The sequence below is a fragment of the Eulemur rufifrons genome, chromosome 8 (genome assembly GCF_041146395.1).
Source record: "Eulemur rufifrons isolate Redbay chromosome 8, OSU_ERuf_1, whole genome shotgun sequence".
Lineage (NCBI taxonomy): Eukaryota > Metazoa > Chordata > Mammalia > Primates > Lemuridae > Eulemur > Eulemur rufifrons.
The window spans coordinates 26,364,059-26,387,454 of record NC_090990.1 but is presented as its reverse complement, the minus strand read 5'-3'; the positions used below and the strand labels follow the sequence as shown (position 1 = coordinate 26,387,454).

The following is a 23,396-nucleotide window of genomic DNA, read 5'->3' as shown; positions in this document are numbered from 1 at the left end:
ATGGAGGTGACAACACGGGCAGATCGTTTTAGTGGAGCCTCATAATTCCTCAGGACAGTGTATCAGTGTGACAGCTGTGACTTCAAACTCAAGACTAGAGCATATGGGGCACGTTTGTCTCAGGGAAACACAGCTCTTCCTGTGGGACTGTGGTTCTTCCAGTGAGCCTTGAAGTCCTAACCAGGGTGGGTGGCAGATCCAAGCTCTGGTAAGAAGTGAGTCCCTCCTTGCACCTTTTCAGAATACTGAGCCATGTCAGTGCCTTCTTTAGGTAATGTTACTCGGGCAGTTTCACTGAATGATGGAAGTTGCCCATCATACCACCCTTGCCAGATTTGTGCCACTATTTCAATATTCTGGGCCTACAAAACTGGAAGAGTTTGATTTAAGAGAAATAGTAAAATGCAGTTGTCTACACGCTGTAGTCTGATCATTAGTAATTAGAACTACATGTGAGATTTGGTTACCTCTCCAATTAATTAAACATAGCTAACTGGGGAGGTAGAGTCAGGGTTAGATTTTCTGCAGAATAAGGTGAACAAATCAAATCTGGTGGTGGAGAAGCTGAGTTGCTAACAGCTCAAAAGGACACCGTGACTGGTATTCCTTTCCAGCAAACATTTACTTTCTCCAAAGCCATGGGTTTGATTCTGCCGTTGTTTCCTAACCGAGGCAGTTTGAAAGTTTGGGGGGGGGGGGTCCAGTTGACTTAGCAGGTGGGAATAATACAGTATAAAACCAAAGCTCCAAAATGAGTAACTAGAAATGCATTGTAGCAGGGATGAAAAACCATCAAATAAGGAAGGACTGAGACCAGAGAAGCCCAAGTTCAGGTGCAAGATGAATTGTGAACCAAAAGTTTGAGGGGCAGAGAAGCAGCTTCATTTGGCCAGAAATAAGTGATGGTGTGGAGTGGCGATGAGGAAGCCACAGCCTTACTGTGTGAGTTGGCAAATCCCAAGTTTGGCTAATAAGCCATATGCTGAGACTGTCTGGGCTACACCACCTTCCGCTGCCCAGCCAGGAGCCTGGCTGGCAGACCTTAAGTGTTTGATGACACTGGGGCAATAGCGTGACTTCTGAAAAACACACAGGTGGTGATTAGGGGAGGATATGGCTTGCTCACTCAGGAAACTAGCTTTTTATTACAAAGGGCTTATGATTGGATAGTAGTGTTTGCTGAGACCCATATGGAAATTATCACTTCTTCGGGGCAATAATGCCTTCCAGTTGGGCCTGAAAAACAAAAACAAACTCCCATTAATATTTGAAACTTGCAGCCTAACACAAATAGCTAAGAGGTGATAAAAATCTCTGGGAAGAAAAATCCAAATGTTGCCACTCTAAGCGATCTCTTTTTCCTTCATTCCTAACTCCATATTTTCTAGATTAGCTGGTTTCTGGCCTGGTGTACAGTCTTGCTACATTAGAAGTAACCAGAGCTGTCCTGGTTTCTATACAATGATGGCTCAGTGTATAATAGAAAGCACTGAAAAGAAAATTGAATAAGTTGTTGAAATAGTGGTTTTTCATGGCTCAGATTCCAGGCCTGAATATGTCTGCTGAGTTAAACATTGGTCTCTCTGGTTTAGGATCCTGGGAGCTCTGCTGAGACCAGAGGTTTGGGAAACAGCAGATTTTCAGCCACCGAGACAACTTGACACCCAATTAGCGAAAATTGCTACCAGTGAGTAGAGAGCTGTCCCTCTTGTATGTAAAGCTTAACACACTTGGGAGTTATTTACCATGTTCCTCTGGCAGCCAGTAAAATAATTTGCTGTCATGGTATGTGGGCAGATTGTAAGTAGTTCTGTTCTTGGGAAGGCAAAGCTGTTTTATTTGCAGTGCAGCTTTGTGCCAATAAAAATAGCTCACTTGTAAAGAATTTTTCACCCTGGGGATTACAAGCTTGCTTTTAAATGTTAGAAAGATGCTAAGGTATTTTGGTTTCCTCTTGTTGCTAATACTTACTATCGGAGGAACTGAGGAACTCAGGATTATGATAAAGGAATATGGCAGATAAGGGAAGCAGCTTCAGAGGCTGCTAAGCAAACAGATTCACCTTTGGCTGTGAAAGTTTCTAGCTTTTCTACTTTTCAGCAACAACAAATCTGTCACCTTCTACTAGCGGTTCATAGAAAGCTGCCTTTATCACAGATAGCTAGCCCATGGTTTGTAGACCTAACAAGCCCGCCAATCTCAAGAATGTAAGCTTTCTCTGAGACCAGGGAGGAGAGGGAGATACATCCAGGAACCTTTTGGCCAGGGCCATGGGAGAAAGCCACTAAATGCCAGCAGGCCGTCTACCAGAACAGTGATTCTCAGACTTCAACAAGCATCAGAATCACCTGAGACCAGTCAGAACAGACTGCTGACCCCAGCCCCAAAGTTCCTGATTCAGTAAATCTGGGTAGGCCTAATTTGTATTTCTAAAAGTCGCCAGGTGATGAGGATGCTGCTGGTCTGGAGCCCAACCTTTGAGAACCTTTGGACCAGACAGAGCCTGGAGTTGCAGGGGCCGGTAGCATGGCCTCCTGCCCAGGCCTACTCACCAGCCCCTCGCATTGCCTCGGTTGCAGAAAGGCATGCTTCTAGCACGGGGCTTTGAGGAAAAACACCTCCAGCTGGGTTCCTTTGGTCACACACATGGGGAAGGTTTCTGACTTGAAATGGTTCTTCCTCTCAAAAGGCCTTCCCTGCCTGCCCACCAGTTCTGATTTCTTCCCTGGTTATGCCCCAAACGCAGCGCCTCAGGGGCCTGGCAGTGGGCGAGCACTTCCATGCCAGCCCGCTGAAGAATCCCGCCCACTAGAGGAAGGCTCCAAAATACCGGCTTTGACAGGAAAGAAGTTCCACTCTTTGCCATATCCACCTCTCCCTTGAGAAGGGGCAACTTTTTTCCGGGGGGAGGGGATGGAAATCCTCCACTGGAGAGCCAGGCTGCAGTGTCACGGGGATTCTGAGTTGAGAACAGAGCCCCCTCCAGAGCCAGGTGGAATAGAAGCTCATCCACCCCCAGTCAGCTCCCTTTACTCCTTGGCAGTGCATGTGGACAGATGTCTAAGAGCCATCAGTGGCAAAGGAAGCGATGCCTGGCCTGCGCTGTTACCTTCAGCTGCTGATTCGTCCGCTTTAGGAACTGAATCTCCTCGTTGTGCTTCTTCTCCTCCACCTGCCGCCTCTCCGTCTCCCGCTTCTCCATGGCCTCGCATTTTGCCTTCTGCTCGTTCACTTGCCTCTCCAAGTCTCTCTTTTCGCTCTCCAATTCTGCAATCTGAGGACAGAAAGCCCAGTCATCCTGGGATGTCAGCAAGTGGACGGGGTGGTGGGAAAGCCTGAGAGGAGGGGACGCGGGACACAGCTGTCCATCCCAAGACATTGCCGGGGTGTGTACTGCCACCCAGTGGGAGGTCAGTGACAGGCATGGGACATCCACGGGAGATAACCCTGCCAGGACCACCAGGCTGGCCGTTACCCTCAACCAAGGGTCTTTGCTGAGGTTATGCAGGTCCAGGGGTGGTGAATGTCAGGAGAGCGCCTTAGGGGGCCAGAGGTTAGTGCTGGAATAACAACCACGTGGCTCTGAGGTTGACAGATGAGTCACAGAGGACCAAAGGTCATGGTAAACCGCACTCACTTTCCTCTCCATGTCTGACTTCCCCTGTTCGGCCTGCAGTGCCTTCCTCATGCCAAACGCCACACTGCTCTCGTACAAGGTCTGGTAGGCAGCGATAGTCATGCGGATCTCGTCCCGGACTCGCAGCAGCAACAGCCCCCTCTCCGCACAGTTGATGGTGACCTCCCGGATCAGCTCATCTTCCAGTGCACACACACCAGGAATCAGACAAGGTGGGGGCAGGGGGATGCACGTCTATTGCAAACTACCTTTCCTCTTGGGAAGGACTCTAGGGTATGTTCTCCTTGCTTGGAGACAAGGTCTCAGAGAAGGTCCTCAAGGAGGGTGCCTTCAGTGGCCCACGGAGCATTGCCACGTGGCCACTCCTCTGAACTTGGCACTTTGGAGTAGCACGCAGTCAGCAAGCCTAGGTTGGCCAGGGCAGAGGGAGACAAGAACCTCCAGTTTGTTTGCAGCAGTGGGTCCCCTCCCTTCCATCCTTGGGTAGAAACTGGGTACTAGTCAAAGAAATCTGACTTTTTCAGTTTAAAGATGGTGGCTGTTTTAAAGCAGCTGCGAAGTCTTGTGTGCCCCCTTGGCTGGACTGGTTTGGGGCTGGAAATAGCAGGGGCTAGAGCTTGCCCACCTATCTCCTCCATAAAGGCTGACCTGGGCGGCAAACCATAGTCAGACAGGGGAGCCTGCTAGGCCCTGCTGCTGCCTGAGCATTTGGAGGTGGTTTGCAGATCAGAGTCCATAGGAGCCAGTGAGACTGGGCTGGGAGACAGCCATGTGACATTGGCACTCAAGGCAGATCTTAAATCCCTTGTGTCTGCTGGCTAACAACAAACTGCACTGCAGTGTTTGTCTAGACTGAGGGCCAAATGTTGATGGGTGGATACAAATATAGAATATTAATTTTTCCAATTAAAAAATTAGCATATGCTGGCTGGGTGGGGTGGCTCATGCCTGTAATCCTAGCACTTTGGGAGGCCAGGGCAGGAGGATCACTTGAGGTCAGGAGTTCAAGACCAGCCTAAGCAAGAGTGAGATCCTGTCTCTACAAAAAATAGAAAAATTAGCCAAGTGTGATGGTCCGGGCCTATAGTCCCAGCTACTCAGGAATTTAAGGCAGGAGGATCACTTGAGCCCAGGAGTTTGAGGTTGCGGTGAGCTATGATGATGCCATTGTACTCTAGCCCAGGAGACATCCCTTGTCTCAAAAAAAAAAAAAAAAAAAGATAATAAGCATATGCTTATTAGAGAAATCTTTGAACAAACAAAGATTTAAAATGGACATTCTTATCTTACTCCAAACCTCTGCTAAGGGGTGAGAAGCCCAGGTTGTCAGGAAGACAGTGATTGGTAGCTGGGGGACTAGGAGGAGGAGGAGGAGGAAGGGGCATCTAGCAGTTGCTGGGTGGGTTAGGCAGGGGGAGAAGAGATGATTCCAGCATGTGGTGGGCTTCAGCTCAGGGGAGCTCAGGGCTTGGGTCTGTGCTGAAGGGGAAGGGAAGGAGGCAGTAGGGTGGGTAGCACCCACCCCCCACGCAGCCCACTCACCAAAACACTGCGAGTAGAGCTCCCTGCGCACAGGGCAGATGCCGGTTTCCCGGGCCTGCCGCTGCTGCAGCTTCAGGTCCAGCTGCTCCTGGAGGTGCACCACGTCCATCCGGGTACTGGGGGTGCTGGACACCTGCTGGATCCAGAGCTGCGTGTCCTCCACCCACTCCCTGTGGCACAGACACAGCCAAGCTGAGCAAAACCATTGACTTGAGAGGGTCCACAGGACATGAGCAGAGTGGGCCCTTTGAGCTCTCTGCTTGAGTAGCAGTGAGGAACAGCTTTGCCCCTAACCCACCAGAATCCTCCATCCCTCCCTTGGAGTGTGAGGCTCCAAAGCCACACCCACTCTGCTGCCTCCACAGCGACCCTACTTGGGGACTGGGTAGGTGGGCAACTGGGTAGGTGGGCAATTTCTAGTTTCTAAGGGTCCTCTGTGAAATCATCACCCACCGTTCCTTGCCCTCCTAACATGCTTAAGACAGATTTATGGTCATTATTGCTTGATCTGAACAGAAAGCCCAGTGGGAATTCCCCATTGGCTTATGGGGTGGGAGACACAGGACAACATAAACCTTGTGCAAATCAGAAAGAGGCAAATGTGTGTAATGGGGTTGGGGAGGTTCTTGAAGGTGTGTCTGCATGGGCCCCCATAATGAAACTTGCATCAGAGGTGGCCAAGGTTTGGAGTCACAAGAAGAGGGAGCTTAAGAGCAGAAATGCCATGGGGGAAAGGACCTCTATGCTACTGCTAGGAAGGAATCAATTTAAAAATCATCCCCCTCCCTAGACCTCCATCTCAGAGGAGATCACAGTCTCTCTTTGTTACTCCTTTTCATCATGATCTTAAAAACTGTGCTGTCAGCATATTACATAGAAACAGTTGAAAAGGCATGTTAGTGATACATGTGGCTGCAGAACAAAAAGGCAGGGAAAGGGAATCGTGCTGGGGAGAGGTGCTCTTTTATGCAGGATTCTCAAGGAAGGCCTGCTGGAGGAAATGCCATTTGAGCAAGACCTGAGCGAAGAAATGAAGGGAACCAGGGGTATATCAAGGGAAGAGCCTTCTTAGTGCAGGGACTTTGGATTTGAGTCTGAGTGAGATGGGAAGCCATTAAAGGATTTCTGGCAGAAGACTGCATGATCCGACTTATGATTTCGGGGCTTTGTAGATTTTAGGAGCAGAGTGGAAGCAGGGTTTTCAGCTAGGCCATGGCGGGAGTGCGGTGGCCAACAGTGACTAGGAACAAGATGGTGGAAGTGAAGGTGGTGAGAGATGGTTGGATTTGGGATAGAATTTGAAGGTGAAGCCAAAAGAATTTGATGAAGAATAGACACATTGTGTGAGAGACCAAAGGGAATGAAAGGTGGCCTGAGTCCCTGGTAGAAAGGAGAAGGTTGGGGGAGGAAGAACCTGTGATTTTGTTTGGACATGTTGAGTTTGGCATGTCTATTAGACATCTTTCTTAAGGGAATGAGGAACTAGAAGACTGGAGTTTAGGGGAGAGGACAGGGCTGGAAATACGCACTCGGGAGCCATCAGCATACAGATGGTATGTAAAGCCCTGAGATTGGGTGAGAGTGCTCAGGAGATGAGGGCAGATTGAGAAGAGGTCTCCCGTCACCCACCCTCCCAGGATCCAGCAGTAAGTAAGCAAAGAAATGAAGGGAACCAGGGGTACTGGGAGGAAACCTCAGCCAGGAACAGAGGCATAGTGCCACCCCCCACACTCCCAAATTCTGGAATGCAAAAGCCTAAACCTTCTCCCAGCCACTGCTCCTCCTCCTTTACCTTGGGGGTAGGATGGCATTCAAGATTTCTTCTGCCTGCTTTGTAGGATCTGGGACACAAATATTTGAGGGGAGCTTGGTCTTGGGTGGCTGTGGTACTGGACTCGAGGGTCCAGGCTGCTGGGGGCTGACTTTCAGTGGCCGAGCCTGAGAAGGGACAGGTGAGGGCAGGAAATGATTGAGGCACCCAGCTCCACACATCCTGGCCCCAGGGACTGCGCCAGGTCACCTGCACACCCCTCCCCTATTCCCAGTCTAGTTTCTCTGTCTTCTCAGCAGAAATTATGTCTCAGAGCTCAAGGAGGCCATGAAGAGTCTCTGGCCCCAACTCAGTGCTTGAACAGGTCTTTCTGGCACAAGTGCTCAGGCCTCTGCTTTCTCACCTCTAGTGATGGAGAAATCACTACCTGATCTATTATTCTTGGACCCAGCTACCATGAAGAAGAGTGAGCGCCATCCATCTCCTTGTGACCTTCTTTCTCCTCCTAAATCTGTCGTCTGGTGTCACACTCAGTATCTTGGGCTTCTTGTACTGCTTTCCTACCCTCTTTTCCTGATTCAATTCCCTTACTCCCTGTAGCTGCAATCCCTGTCCCTTGGGATTCCCAACCCTCAACGCAGGGATCTGCCTTTCCCTATTGGAACTTCCAGGCTTCCTCATCCCCCAAGCCCCGTCCTTACCTTGGGGCTCCGTTTCTCCGTGTTCCGGCTCACCAGCACCGGGGTATCGTACTTGAGCAGAGAGTCCGCGGGGGGGATCATGGCGGCGGCGGCGGTGATTGAAGCCCAGCTTCTGCGGCCCCTCCAGGCAGCGCCTTGTTTGCCGTCACCATGGAAACTTCCCCGCACAGCCTCGTGGCTTGGGCGGGGCTTCGGAGTGGGGCGGAGCCGGTGGCGCAGGAGTTTCGTTCTGCGTCAACTTCCGCGAGAGCTCTTGTGCTGGCTTCTCAGGCCGCCGGCTCACCAGGTGTCCCCGGCACTCTTGCAAACTGGGAGAACGGGGGTTCGAGTCCCTGGGCTGCGTCCAGTTCGCTATTTGAATGAAGTGGGCAGATCACCTTTGGTGAGCCTCAATTTTGTCACCTGAACAACAGGAACCATCTGACTCCTCAGAGAAAGGTTGGAGACGATTCCCAAAGGAAGGCATCTGGGGTTCCCAGGTTTTTAAGAGGTTTTTTTTTTTTTTTTTTTTTTTAATTAAGTGGATAAATGACAACATAGCAAGTTCAGGAAATGGCGGGGGTGATAATGATTTGCCCATGGTTTTACCGATTGCATTTCCGTCTCTTCTTCTCTTTGTATTTCCAAACGAAAATTTAATCACAGTTTTGCGTGCAAATTTGTATCCTGCTTTTTCGTTAACAAGTCGGGACTTTCCGTTTGCCATATAGAATTTGTAAATAGCTTTACTAATGACCAAATAAGATCCATTAATGGTCTAAACAGTTCCCTACCGCTAGGCATTTAGGTTGTCTTCGTGTTTCCTATTTACTAATAACTTGGTGTAGGGGCCAAGGGAAGCCCCTTTCACCTTCTGAAGGTTCGCTGAAGGATCAACTCAAAAAAAGGCAGATTATTCCTAAACTCCTGAAAGCAAATGAATTAAAAAAAAAAAAAAGGAGATTACTTGGAGAAAAGGCATACAAACTTACTTAACGTGTAGACACGGGGAGAATCAGTGATTGCCCACCTTCCAAAGGGGTTCAGAAACTTACATACCATCTTGACAAAACAGGTTATGGGAGAAGGGAAAAAGAGGATTTTTGTTGAGGGTGTACAAAGGATTACTAGGGAAGATGAATGAATCGGGGAAAAGAGATTAATTTGTGATTAACTTGTAAATTAGCTCTCTTTGACAGTGAAAGGGTGTGTTCAGGTGTGGTTACTTTCTAGGTCTTACGGGCAGGGGAAGAAAAAACAACCGTTCTTTTGGTGGGGCAGGATCTCGGCAGATAAAGGAACTGCAGCTTTGAGAGAGACGCGGTGTGTGTGGGGGAGGTCAGAGAGACCTTGACGCTTCTTCAGGTCAGCATATCAGCGCGCCATATTTTGCTTTCCGAGCCCCAGTAGTGGCAATAAACAGCCCTGAGAGGGTTGCTTTTTCCTAGAAGTTTGCTTTTAAAACTCAAAATCCCCGCCACCCGAGCTGCTCACTGCGGGCCCGCCCACTAGGGGGTCGTCACGTGCTTAACCTCGCCGACGCAAGGATTTCTGGGAGAGCGAGCACCCTGGAAGCGGAAGTCCAGGAGACAAATCGTCATTTCCTTCGGCGAGAGGTGCTCAACGGACCTCTTTTCTCTTGCTCAGATACAGCTCAGGATGGAGGCGGTGAAGAGTGAGCGGGAGCGGGGGAGCCGACGAAGGCACCGGGACGAGGACGTGGTGCCGCCGGCGGCGGTGGTGGTGAAGCAGGAGCGCCTCAGCCCGGAAGCCGCGCCTCCGGCCCACCGCCGTCCAGACTTCTCTGGCGGCAGCTCGTCCCCGCTGGCAGGCGAGCCGGGCCGCCCAGGCCACCGCGGAAACCGAGCCCGAGGAGTTAGCCGGTAAGTGGGAAACGCCTCAGGATGGGTCTTGGGTAGGGCTCATCCAGAAAGGAAGGCAGGGTCAGCGTCAGAAACGGTTTGAATACTGATCGCAGCTGCTTAGGCTTGATACTGAGGTGGTGGGAGGGACCCAGTCGTGCTTGTGCTAAAGAATGTTTACTCCGGTACCTGTCACTTGCGTTATAGCTGAGTGTTAAGAGCCTAATGCCCCTTCATTCTTGTGGTCCCAGCGCTTTGCAGAGTGTGGCCCAGCAGATAGCACTGATCGTCTGTTAAGAGATTTTCCCCATCTGCCCACAAATGGAGTGCGGGTGTTGTCTTTCCAGTTATCTGCCCTAAACGTTTCCATATCGAGGTCTAGGCGACCTATGGGATAGAAACTCTGGGGAGAAATTTTTTGTTTCTTGCTAGACGTATTCATTTATGCATTCATTTAGCATAGTTTTACAAAGTGCTTTTAGATGCTAAAGACTGTTCTAGGTACTGGGGCTGTAAGGGTGATAGATGGTCTTTACCCTTGAGAAATTGGTCATACTCTGGCCCCAAGACAAATGATAACAAGCAAATAAAATAGATTAAATTAGTAACAAGTATTAGGGGTAGGTTAAAACAGTAATGCGATAGAGATTGGAGGGAAGTGGAAGAAGGCCTCTCTAAAGAGGTGCCATTTGAGCTGAGACCTGAATGACAGGTCTCAACTTTAAGAGGCTGAATAATCCAGCCTCTTAAGATCCAGGAAGAGGAAACAACATGTGCAAAGAACGTGAAGTAGAATTAAGTGTGATTGGAATGGGAAAAAAAAACAGTGTAGTTGGAGTATAGCTATCAAGAAGGGGGAGTGGCAGGAATGAGAGGGGATAGGGAGGAAGTAGAGCCACAGGATGGATGGATTGTGATGGGGGGCGGGTTGTTGGTGAGGGAAAAAGAGTCAGTGGTGACTTCTGGGTGGTGGTGCCAATTAGCAAGATGGCATGGGAGAGGAAAGGTTTTTGAGGGGCTGGGAATCAAGTAAGAAGGTGCAATAGGCAGTTTATACGTGTGTCTGTGACTCAAGGGAGATTTTAGGGGCCTGGAAAGTGAAGCTCCTGGCTCTTTTAGTGTGGTCAGTAGAGACCTTCACAAATGTGGGTTTGTGTTAGTTGGTAAGCCTGATATTTGAAGCTAATTTATATGGGGGAAGGGAAATTGAGATAAAATCCTGTGTGTACCATGCTCTAAATAAGGTCCCCAGCCAAAAAGAAAAACAAGTCCTCAGGGAGAAGAAGCAAATCTCCTCGGAGTAAGAGAAGCCGAAGCCCTCACCATTCAACAGTCAAAGTGAAGCAGGTAAATGGGGTTGGGGTGTTTTGATGCTGGATCCAAATCGAGAGCCATTTCCCGTCATAGCTCAAGAGCATGAGTGTGTGAGTGTGTGTTGACCTGTACCTGCAATGGTTCCTAAAAACTGAGTGCATCTTTGTTTTTTCTGCTTGTTTTCTTAAACTTTTTATTTTTAGATAATTGTTGATTCACATGCAGTTGTCAGAAATAATACAAGGAGGTATCCTCTACCCAGTTTCTTCTAATGGCATCGTCTGACAGAATTGTAGTACAATATCACAATCAGAATAGTGATCTCGATATGGTCAAGATACAAAACATTTCCATCACCACAGGGATACCTCGTGTCCTTTTATAGCCAAAACCTACTTCTTTCCCAACTTATCCTTCCTTAACTTCTGGCAACTTCTAATCTGTTCTTCATTTCTATAATTTTGTCATTTCAAGAATGTTACATAAATGTAATCATGCAGTATATAATCTTTGGGGTTGTCTTTTTTCACTCAGTAGAATTCTTTGGAGATTCCTTCAGGTTGTTGGCATCCATCAGCAGTTCATTCCTTTTTATTGCTAAGTGGTATTCGTGGTATACCACGGATATAGCCATTCGCCTGTTAAAGAACATCTAGGTTGTTTCCAGGTTTGGGCTATTACACTTAAAGCTGCTGTATGAATATCTGTGTACAGGTTTTTGTGTGAACATTAGAAGTGAAAGGTTAAGGTGTCAGCAGGTTTGGTTTCTCCTAAAGAAACCCTCTCCTTGGCTTGCAGATGACTGCCTTCTCACTGTGTCCTTACACGATCTTTCCTCTGTGTACAGGTATCCCTGGTGTCTTTTTCTCTTATTATAAGGGCACCAGCCATCGTGGACCAGGGCCCCGCCCTAATTTTAATTCAATCAAGTCTTTAAAAACCTAATCTCCAGGCTGGGTGGCTCACACCTATAATCCTAGCACTCTGAAAGGCGGAGGTGGGAAAATTGCTTGAGCTCAGGAGTTTGAGACCAGCCTGAGCAAGAGTGAGACCCTGTCTTTACTAAAAATAGAAAAAATGACCCAGGCATGGTGGTTGCCCCTGTGGTCCCAGCTACTTGGGAGGCTGAGGCTTGAGCCCAGAAGTTTGAGGTTGCTGTGAGCTAGGCTGACGCCATGGCACTCTAGCCCCAGCAACAGAGCAAGACTCTGTCTCAAAAACAAAAAAAAAATCTAGGCCGGGCGCGGTGGCTCACGCCTGTAATCCTAGCACTCTGGGAGGCTGAGGTGGGCGGATCGTTTGAGCTCAGGAGTTCGAGACCAGCCTGAGCAAGAGCGAGACCCCATCTCTACTAAAAATAGAAAGAAATTATATGGACAGCTAAAAATATATATAGAAAAAATTAGCCGGGCATGGTGGTGCATGCCTGTAGTCCCAGCTACTCGGGAGGCTGAGACAGGAGGATCGCTTGAGCTCAGGAGTTTGAGGTTGCTGTGAGCTAGGCTGACGCCACGGCACTCACTCTAGCCTGGGCAACAGAGTGAGACTCTGTCTCAAAAAAAAAAAAAAAAAAAAATCTAATCTCCAAAACCAGTTACATTCTGAGGTATTTGGGTTTGGTACTTGAAGATAATAGTTTTGGTGGGCACAGTGTAGTCCATAACAGTGGCTATACCATTTGTCATTGCCACCGGCAATGTATGAGTGATCCAGTTTCTCTGTATCTTCACCAGCGTTTAGTGTTACCACTTTATTTTAGCCAGTCTGATAGGTGTGTAGTGAGTGATACATCGTTGTAGTTTTAATTTGCATTTTCCTGGGCCTAGTGATGTTGAACATATTTTCAGGTGCTTATTTGCCATCTGTATGTAACCTCTCAAATGTCTCTTTATATTTATTTTCCGATTAGATTATTTGCTGGTTTACTGTATAGGTTTTAAGAGCTTTTTGTATATTATAGATAGATACAGTCCTTTTGGATATGTGGTTTACAAGTTTTTTCTCCTCGTCTGTAGCTTGTCTTTTCGTTCTCTTAACAGGGTTAAGTTTACCATTTAAGTTCATGATCTGTTTTCAGTTTGCTGTGATATAAGGTGTGAGACTTCAGTCAAGGTTCTTATTTGGCCTGTTAATGTCCACTTGCATCAGCGTTTGTTGAAAAGCATCTTTCTCCTCCTCAGTATGTAAAATATAAACTGAGACACTGAATTGCTTTTGCTTTATTGTCAAGAGTCAGGTGGGCATACATGTGTGGGTCTGTTTCTGGGATCTCTGTTCTGTTCCCTTTATTGACAAGTCTGTCGTTCTGCCAGTAACACACAGTCTTGATTACTGTAGCTATGTAAGTCTTGAAATTGTATAGACTGATTTCTCCTGCTGTATTCTTTTTAAAATTGCTTTAGATATACTAGTTCCTTGGTGTTCTGTGTAAATTTTAGAACAGTCTTGTCTATATAAATTTTTGCTGGGATTGTCATAGGAATTGTGTTAAAATGGTATTTGGGGGCAAGAATTGACTTTTTTATGTTAAGTCATCAAATCCATGAACACCGTATGTCTCTCCTTTTTTTTTTTTTTTTAGATCTTCTTTAATATCTTTTATCAGTATTTATAGTTTTCAGCATACAAGTCTTATACTTATTTTGTCAGATTTACACTTAGGTATTTTTCCTTTTTTGAATGATTATAAATCTTTTGGGGGGATTTTGTTTTTTGTTTTTTAAAACAGGGTCTTGCTCTGTTGCCCAGGCTGGAGCTCAGTGGTATGATCGTGGCTCACCACTGCCTCAAAATCCTGGGCTCAGGGGATCCTCCCACCTCAGCTTTTGGAGTAGCTGGGACTGCAGGCAGGCACCACCACACTCAGCTAGTTTTTTAAAAATTTTTATTAGAGATGGTGTCTCATTATGTTGCCCAGGCTGATCTCAAACTCCTGACCCCAAGGCATCCTCTCACCTCAGCCTCCCGATGTAAGTATAAATAGGGTTATAGGCATGATCCACTGTGTCTAGCCTATAAGTGGTATTTTAAATGTCTACACGTTCATTACTAATACGTAGAAATATAATTGATTGCTGTGTGTTTATCTTCATCCTGTGTCCTTGCTGAACTCATTTATTCTAGGAGGTTTTTTAAATCATAGATTACTTGGATTTTCCACACAGAAAATCATATCTACAGATAGGGACAGTTTTATTTCTTCCTTACAATAAAGTATGCATTTTATTTCCTTTTGTTATTACACTGGCTAGAACTTCAAGCATTGTGTTGAGTAAGAGTAGTGAGAGCAGATAAAATCTTGAGGGATAAATTCAGTCTTAAACTCTCTTACAGAGTGCAAGTGGAAACACTGGCTTTAAGCAAATGGGGTTTTCTGTAAATTTGAGAGACTGGCCAACTTTCTACTACCTTAATTGGAGAAAAGGCATGTGGTTATATGTAAAGAACTTGAGCATCCTTGGGTATTTTTATCCTCTGGGGATCCTGGAACCATTCCCAAGGGTACTGAAGGACGGCTGTATTCTCTTTTCTACCTCTGAATCACCATTTTCAAAACAAATATATTGGGCTAGGTGTGGGTGGCTCATGAGTGTAGTTGTAGCATTTTTGGGAGGCTGAGGTGGGAGGATGGCTTGAGGCCAGAAGTCTAAGACCAGCCTGGGTAACATAATGAGACCCCCACCTCTACTAAAATTTTTTAAAAAAATTAACTGGCCTTGGTGGAACATGCCTGTAGTCCCAGCTACTTTGGAAGCTGAGGTGGGAGGATCGCGTGAGCCCAGGAGTTTGATGATGGTGGCTCAGCCTGTAATCCTTGCAAACTGGGAGGCAAAGATGGGAGGATCAGTTCAGGTCAGCAGTTTGAGACCAGCCTGAGCAAGACTGAGACCCTAACCTTACAAAAAATAGAAAAATTAGCCAGGCGTGGTGGTGTGCACCTGTAGTCCCAGCTGATCAGGAGGCTGGGGCAAAAGGAACGCTGAAGCTCAGGAGTTTGAGGTTGCAGTGAGCTATGATGATGCCACTGCACCCTAGCCCAGGCGACAGAGTGAGACCCTGTCTCAAAAAAAAAAAACAAAAAAACCCTGGAAAACAAATATATTGATTGCATGCTCATTATAATAACACAAAAGTATATAAAATATAAACTGATTGAGTATAGTGTTTCTAGTGTATGGTTACTCCTCTCATCCCCAAAATTGTACCACCTCAACAAAAAACCTCCACTTCACTTGCCAGAGGTAACTGCTATAATAGAATCTGTGCCTCTGTCATATGTGGCCTTCTGTGTCTCTTATTAAGAACACCAGTCACATGATGCACATCAGCAGTGACCTGTGGACAAAAAAAAAATAAAAAATTTAAAAGAATTTATGATTTAAATAAATAAAAACAGAAAACTATAGAAATTTGGAAAAGAAAAAGGAGCACCAGTCACATGGGATTAATGACCCACACTACAGTATGACCTTATCTTAACTAATTACATCTGCAATGACCGTATTTCCAAATAAAGTCACATTCTGAGGTTCTAGGAAGGACATGAGTTTTAGGGGGCACTGTTCAACGTCTTATAGATGTGTTGTGTTTGAGATATCTATTAAACATCCAAATGGAAATGTTGAGTGGACAGTGAAATTAGAGACATCTGGGCTGGAAATAAACATTTTGGAGTCATCTGTATATAGATGTATATAAAGGATTAGGATTAGATGAGATTACAAAGGAAATGAGTGTAGAGAGATGACCACCCGACTGAATCCTGGGGTGATCCAGTGTAAAGAAATGGTGGCAGCATTATCAGCAAAGGGGGCTGGAAAGAAAGAAAAGTAAGAGTCTGGTAACTCTGAAGCCACAAGAAGGAAGTGTGTTGAGGACAGAGTGATAGATGCTGCTGGTAGTTAAGTAAAAGGAAGACTGAGAATTGGCCATTGGATTTAGCATTGTGGAGGTCATTGATGATCTTAACCACTGATTTCAGTGGAGTAGTAAAGGTGAAACTTGATTGGAAGGGTTCAAGAGAAGACAGAGGAGAGAGGAATTGGGAACTGATTTTTAAAAAACAACACTCCTTTTTGTTTTTTGAGACGGAGTCTCTGTCACCTAGGCAACTTTTTGTAGAGATTGGGTCTTGCTATATTGCCCAGGTTGGTCTTGAACTCCTGGGCTCAAGCCATCCTCCTGCCTCGGCCTCCCAAAGTGCTAGGATTATAGGCTTGAGCCACAACACTGGTGCCCCTTTGAGGAGAATAACTGCAAAGAGGAGTGTAGAAACGGGGTGGAAATGGAGTCTAGAGAAGAGCATGTTCCTATGCTGATGGTAGTGATCCAGTAGAGATGGGACAGCTGCTGGAGTAGTATTCTTGGTGAGAGGAGATGTGACCAAGCTCCCAGGTGTAGGAGTTAACTTTAGATAGCAGCACAAGTAGTTCATTTATGGTCCCAGGAAGGGAAGGCAGAGGATACTGATAGGTGGGTGGATGTCAAAGATTGTTTCTGAGTAAGCGAGGAAGGGACGGGGAAGAGCATGTTGGAGATGGAGGAGAGAGAAGGAGTGAAACAATCATCAGGGAGAGTGAATGGATCAAGGAACTGTAGGGTAATTCCTGGGTATCCCTAAGAAGTCACGGGGTTGTGCATGGTTTGTATTTTCCTGTAACCATATTCATCTGTTGGTGCTGGTTGTGGTTTTGCCAGGAGAGTGCAACAGAATGGCACAGGGACAAAGGATTTGAATGTGTGTGCAAGGGAGTCATCATACTGCTTGACTATGGAACTTAACAAATTAACTGCCCTGTGAGTTGTGTTTAACTCGTGCTAGTTTTGAGCCCTGGGCCTCATGAAGCCCCATGGCCCTTCACCTTGGGAGCCATGTGAACTATTTTTCAGGTTGTATATAACTCACGCACAGAAAACAATAACAAATTTTTCATTAAATTAGAAACGATCATTTTGTTTTCAAAGTTTTTATTCTATTTTCTTAATAAAACACTGTGGCCCCATGGCAAATTTTTTTTTCTAGTGTGGCAGTTATGTTTTAAGCTAGACAAGAAGTGGTGAGAGGCTGTCAGGGTGAGGGACTGTGCAAAGTAGTTATCAAAGGATTGGCTGTCTTACTGGGATAAGGATTGTTGGATTTGGGGTAAAATGTGAGCTAGAAAGATGAATGGTAGCCAGGAAAAGGATTTCTTGAAATTGCAATTATAGTGAGGTTAGTTATTAGAAACAAAAAGGTCTGTATAACAAAGGGAGTGGGTGGTATTGAGGTGAAGGCATTGGCAGAGAGGAACTCAAAGAACAGAGAGACCAGCATGTTGGAAAACCTGTGTAATGTAACCAGAATCACCAAGAATGATGTCAGAAAGTGACTTGAGCTAGCAGTGAAATGGCTAAGAAATGAGGGAAAATGATTTGAGGGTTAATAGATGACAGTAACAGTGATTAGTGTTGATAATGGTCTCGTGTGAGATTCAGAGCTGAGGGTTTTTAGGTAGAAATGAGGGGTTGGGGAGTGTTCTAGAATTGGCAACAAGAAGCAAGGAGAACATCTGCTTTATATCCATGCCCAGAGATTGGGGGTGGGGAGACAAGAACAGCTACCATTTGATTTGAGAGAGCTTTGGGGAAGCACTATGCTTAAGGCAGAGGTAGGGTTCTGTTAGAGCAAAAGGGGAAGGAAACTATCAGAGGAAATGTTAAGGGTGTAGATTTTGCTGAGTTTTCAGTTCCAGGGGACTTAGTACAATGGTTCAGGAATTGAAGAAGGGTGGGCTTTGGGGACAGATACTGGATGTTCAGAACCTTATGGGGATTAGAATACCAGGGAAGTAGGTGTGATGACCAGGAGTCTGTGGCTTCTTATAGTGACTCTTAATCAGGGATAAAGGGTGTAATGAGATTAGTCCTGGTGAACGCGAGGCAGATAGCCGTGGCAAGCTTTGTTTGGGGGTAGGAAGGGTGGGTATCTGAGGCTCCCTCTTGATGCTTGTCTTTGGAGGCTAGGAAGTCTAGAGAAATTGAGTCTTATTCAGAGCTAGCAGGCCCCCACTTGACTCCTGTTTATGGCAGGTAGAAGGCCTTGGAATGAGGTCTCGGGCCCAGTGCTTCCACTTTTAGGTTGTTGTGAATGCTGCTGTGAACGTGGGTGTACACATTCTCTTTGAGACCCTGCTTCCATTTCTTTTGGACATATACCCAGAAGAGAGATTGCTAGATCATACGGTAATTCTATTTTTTTATTTTTTGAGGACCCACCATACTATTTTCCACATTAGCTGTACCATTTTACATTTCCACCAAAGGTGCACAAGGGTTCCAGTTTCTCCACATCCTCACCAAAACTTGTTATTTTCTGTTTTTTGATAGTAGGCATCCTAATGGGTATGAGATCACTTAACTTTTTAAATAATTCCATAACATCATTAAATACCTAGTCAGTGTTGATATTTATTTTATATGATGGCTTGTAATTTTTGTATAAGTTTATCTGTTCAAATCAGGATCAAAATAAGATGTATACATTGTGTCAGTGCTTCTTTTAAGCCTCTTTTGTCTGTAGATTCCTGTTCCCTCTCTCTTTTTTCCCTTTGCAATTTATTTGTAATTTACATCATGTGGAGTCTTTTTAAGAGATAGGGTCTCTGTCATCTAGGCTGGAGGATAGTGGTGTGATCATAGCTCACTGCAGCCTCCAACTCCTGGACTCAAGGGATCCTTCTGCCTCAGCCCCCTGAATAGCTGGGACCACAGGTGCGCACCACCACCCACGCCTGGCTAATTTTTTAAATTTTATTTTTGTAGCAATAGGATCTTGCTGTGTTGCCCAGGCAGGTCTTGAATTCTTGGCCTAAGCAGTCCTCCACCTCAGCCTCACAAAGTGCTGAGATTACAGGCGTGAGCCGCTGCCCCTGGCCAAAGTGTGGGATCTTTTAAAATTAATATTATATTTTCATTTTTGGCAGAAAAGAAAGCTAACTTTTTTCTTTGCGTATCTTGTATATGACTACTTAACTAACTCTTTGTTAATTCTATTTTCTGTACACTCTTCCCTGTAAATTTGCCTTTATTCTGAAAGGGAGAGAATTATTTTTTCTTCTCCTTTCTGTGCCAAATAATCTCTTTTTTTTTTTTTTTTTAGGGCTCTGGGCATGGGCGTCTGCTGTTGGGGCTATAGTTGAGTAGCAGCATGGGATATCGTCTTTGTGTCCTTGCAAGGGAACATAACCACCACAGATAGTCTTATTTGTGTGGGACATTTTATTCTGAAGGCCAGAGTGCCGATTACAAATGACTTTTTGAATGCAGCTTATTCACAGATTGTGGACTGCCTTTAATTTACTGAGTCTGTTTGAATTTCAGGAACGTGACGATCATCCCCGGAGAGGACGTGAGGATCGGCAATACCGGGAACCATCAGAGCAGGAACACAGGAGAGCTAGGAACAGTGACCGAGACAGACACCGGAGCTATTCCCACCAAAGGAGAACCTCTAATGAGAGGCCTGGCAGTGGGCAGGCTCAGGGACGGGATCGAGACATTCAGAAGCTACAGGCTCAAGAAGAAGAGCGGGAGTTTTATAATGCCAGACGCCGGGAGCATCGCCAGAAGGACGAAGTTAGTGGCGGTGGCAATGAGGCTCAGGAGTTGGTTCCTCAGCCTGGTGGCAACAACAAAGAAAAAGAGGTGCCCGCTAAAGAAAAACCAAGGTTTGAACTTTCTGGGGCACTTCTTGAGGACACCAACACCTTCCGAGGTGTAGTCATTAAATATAGTGAGCCCCCAGAAGCACGTATCCCCAAAAAACGGTGGCGTCTCTACCCATTTAAAAATGATGAGGTGCTTCCAATAATGTACATACATCGACAAAGTGCGTACCTCCTGGGTCGACACCGCCGCATTGCAGACATTCCAATTGATCATCCATCTTGTTCAAAGCAGCACGCGGTCTTTCAGTATAGGTACGTATACATATGGAGGAAGAAACTAAAATGCAAGCAGAAGCTGAATTTCTCAGGATTACCAAGATTCGCGTACATGTTTATGCAGAAGACTCCCATACCCCTCATATAGGATGTTAGTCCTAAAGAGTATGCCTTTTGGGCCGGGCGCGGTGGCTCACGCCTGTAATCCTAGCACTCTGGGAGGCCGAGGTGGGCGGATCGTTTGAGCTCAGGAGTTCGAGACCAGCCTGAGCAAGAGCGAGACCCCATCTCTACTAAAAATAGAAAGAAATTATATGGACAGCTAAAAATATATATATAGAAAAAATTAGCCGGGCATGGTGGTGCATGCCTGTAGTCCCAGCTACTTGGGAGGCTGAGACAGGAGGATCGCTTGAGCCCAGGAGTTTGAGGTTGCTGTGAGCTAGGCTGACGCCACGGCACTCACTCTAGCCTGGGCAACAGAGTGAGACTCTGTCTCAAAAAAAAAAAAAAAAAAAAAAAGAGTATGCCTTTTGAACAAGTGCTTACATTTGTATGGCAGCATTAAACTTGGTGTCAGAAACCCAGATTTTGAATCTAGCTCCTGCCACTTAACCTTGGGACAAGCCACTCTCTGGGCCTCAGTTTGCACCTACTTCACGAGGCTATCGTGAGGGTTAAGTGGAAATATAACTGAAAATGCCGGGCATTTGTTGTTAGCTGAATCTGGATCTTGATAGCTTGCATGGTACATTTGTTACCATTAGATTCTCATTAACAATCCTGTGAGGAGGGTAGGACAGGTATGAATATCCCCATTTGACAGATGAGAAAACTGAAGCTCATTTAACACCAAGTGACTTGACTAATAAATGATCACCGTGGTAGAATTCTGGCTCAAATATAGCTCCCTCGACTCTGGAGTCCAGATCCACTGTTTTTTCCCTATTTGGACAGGAGCTAAGATACATTGAAATACTGGTGAAAGAAGCATTAGATTGATTATAAACAACAGGAAAAAAATGTATTTTCTTGACCGCAGCAAGAGGCTTTGGATTCTACATTTCTAACTTCTGATGTACCATGGATTCCCCCCATCCCTCAGCAACCAGTTCTCACCTTTTCTGTTAAGTATATTTTAAACTCCCAATTTCCCTACCTGGGACGATGCTTTCCCTTTGCATTCTTGATTTCCTAGAGTTTTAACTTGGGCTGTGTTCAAGCCAGGTTATTGACTTAAGCTGTTTTAGCAAAGAGCTTTAGAGAAACTGGGTGATCTGAGTCAGGATTTTGCTTACAGATTTCTCTCTTTTTTTTCTCTGCTAGGCTTGTGGAATATACTCGTGCTGATGGCACAGTTGGTCGAAGGGTGAAACCCTACATCATTGACCTTGGCTCAGGCAATGGAACCTTTTTAAACAACAAACGTATTGAGCCACAGAGATACTATGAACTTAAAGAAAAGGATGTACTCAAGTTTGGATTCAGTAGCAGAGAATACGTTTTGCTCCATGAGTCGTCAGACACTTCTGAAATAGACAGGAAAGAAGATGAGGATGATGAAGAGGAAGAGGAAGTGTCTGACAGCTAGCAAACTAAGAACCTAAATTATTGAGACACCTTTTCCTTCTTGGAAGGCTTTGACTCAGCACTGTGGGGCTCTCTGTAATGCCTCTTACTGCCTTAAGTCTTTCTTCTGTTGCTGACCAGCTTACGTTACAATTTATGAACACTGACGTCTGTTTCATTGAACTTTTTTCTGGGACACATCAGCCACATGCCTGGGGGCATTTGTTTTCAGAACAGTCTCACCAATTACAGCACATCCGTGTTTTAATAGAAGTGTTGTGGCTTTAGTTGGTGCTTTCAGAACTGCTGTCTAGGAAACCATAAACCCTTGGTTAAGGGGGAATTGTGGCTTGTTCTCTTTGTACAGTTAACTTTATTTATATAGTTGTTAAGCTTTGTGGACCAGGTATTTTTGTTTTGGGGGCAAACCCCTGAGCAGAGAATCTTGATAAGCTTTGGTTATCACCAAAACAGTCTCCACTATATACCAAAGCTTTGACCTGGTTGAGCTCTTGAGTCATACGAGTTGATTTTGCACTTAGTTTTTTGGGGTGGGAATTTACTGCAGCCAATAAACATTATTGACTATTAAACAGATGCTTTATAGCAGCTGCTTAAGCCTACAGACTGTATAGAAGGATCATGGTGACTACCAACGGGTGCTGATTTAATGTCACAGAACAGTGAAATGGGTTGTGGATCTGTTCTCCGAGAGAGAATCCCTGATTTCTCCATGGAGCGTGTACATAACAATTTTGATCATATTAACTGTTCCTCAATTTTGTGTTTTTATTCAAATATTATCTCCTTTTTTTTTCTTTGAGAAATACATTGTCATTTACGTGGCAGGGTCCTTATGTTTTTCTAACAACATGTGTATATGTCTAAAGGAAGTTGTTTTGTTTACATATTTCTAAACATTTCATCTTTAAAAAAATTGTTCAGAGAGGTTTATTTACCTTCCCAAGGCTGGAAAGCAGGGGAAATTCCCAGTTTCCTAATTTTCCACCAGAGGAATATGTGTAAGTAGAAAAGTATCGACTACTTACATACAATGTGTATGTATGTACATATATAAATTGTGTGTGAAAGAGCTGATACTGATTTTCATATGACAATGTTAGGCAAAGGCCTCCCTGCATTTGAAGAGCAGGTTTTCATTTATATGTATTTTTGGGATAGAAAATAAAATTTGTAAATATAGCCCCATTTCAAAGAGTAATACTTTCCTAGCATAGAAGACCTCGTGTTCATAGGTCTGTTCTCAGCTAAAGGAGACTTTGTATATTAGTATTTTAAAGATAAAAATAGGTAACTGTGTAGGGTATTGTGGGACAGGTTATATGTAGTTGGCGTTCACATTGTTGAAATGCCAGTCCCTGCTATTTCGTCCTCAGGTGGTGATGGTGGGGGGGGGTTGGGGAGAAAGAAGATGATAAAACTCAATCAGTGCTGCTGCTAACTGTTCCTTTGGGTTGAAACTTCTGATGCTATTAAATTAGATTATCTTCTTTTCAATTGTTTTTACGTTATGGTCTCACATACCTGTGTGCTCCGGGCTAAAGGTTGGCCAGTGTGGGGAGGGGCAGCTAATTTTCATTCGAAAGAAATTAAAAGATCTTGCTTGAAGAGTGAACACTTAATAAGGTCATTACATGAAAGGTAAGATGAAGGGTGTATTGTACATTGGCCACCGTAACTACTAGTTTCCTCACTTAGATATTAGTTTCCTCACTTAGATATGTGCCATTGATCACATATTACATATGTGCATGTCTGAAAAGTAGATTTTATTTTGATGAATTTTTTCTTGATCCAGCCTGATGGTTTTCTCTCTTCTGGGATTAGACACTAGTCTGATATCTCATTCCAGGGCCTCCTTGTTCAGTCTGTACTGCTTCCTGGGAGCCTTGGGCTTTGCTTCAGACACCATCTTGGTGGGCATTGTGCTAGACTGTGTAGTTAACTTTTGCTTTAGTGGGGAAATAGCTTCCTGGATTAAGAGATTTTTCATGCCACACATCTGGAGAGGTGTTCTTTTGTTTTTGTTTTCCCCTTTCCACCCTTTTTTTGAAGAAAGAACATCAAAACAAAGATACT

The 23,396-nt window shown here is 45.2% G+C and overlaps 2 protein-coding genes across 2 annotated transcripts; one reads left to right on the top strand and one right to left on the bottom strand.

Annotated features, from left to right (window-relative positions):
* Positions 1 to 1,160: 1,160 nt before the first annotated feature.
* On the bottom strand, positions 1,161 to 7,732 carry DNALI1 (dynein axonemal light intermediate chain 1). Its single transcript, XM_069477697.1, has 6 exons — positions 7,652 to 7,732; positions 6,972 to 7,117; positions 5,180 to 5,349; positions 3,638 to 3,816; positions 3,110 to 3,274; positions 1,161 to 1,236 (listed from the first exon to the last, which is right to left on the bottom strand). The coding sequence occupies exons 1-6, from the start codon at positions 7,730 to 7,732 to the stop codon at positions 1,201 to 1,203; spliced, it is 777 nt and encodes a 258-aa protein (XP_069333798.1). The 3' UTR covers positions 1,161 to 1,200.
* A 1,526-nt stretch (positions 7,733 to 9,258) lies between these two features.
* On the top strand, positions 9,259 to 22,107 carry SNIP1 (Smad nuclear interacting protein 1). The gene is made up of 4 exons (XM_069477696.1): positions 9,259 to 9,513; positions 10,737 to 10,839; positions 19,165 to 19,763; positions 21,054 to 22,107. The coding sequence occupies exons 1-4, from the start codon at positions 9,290 to 9,292 to the stop codon at positions 21,316 to 21,318; spliced, it is 1,191 nt and encodes a 396-aa protein (XP_069333797.1). The 5' UTR covers positions 9,259 to 9,289; the 3' UTR covers positions 21,319 to 22,107.
* Positions 22,108 to 23,396: the final 1,289 nt, after the last annotated feature.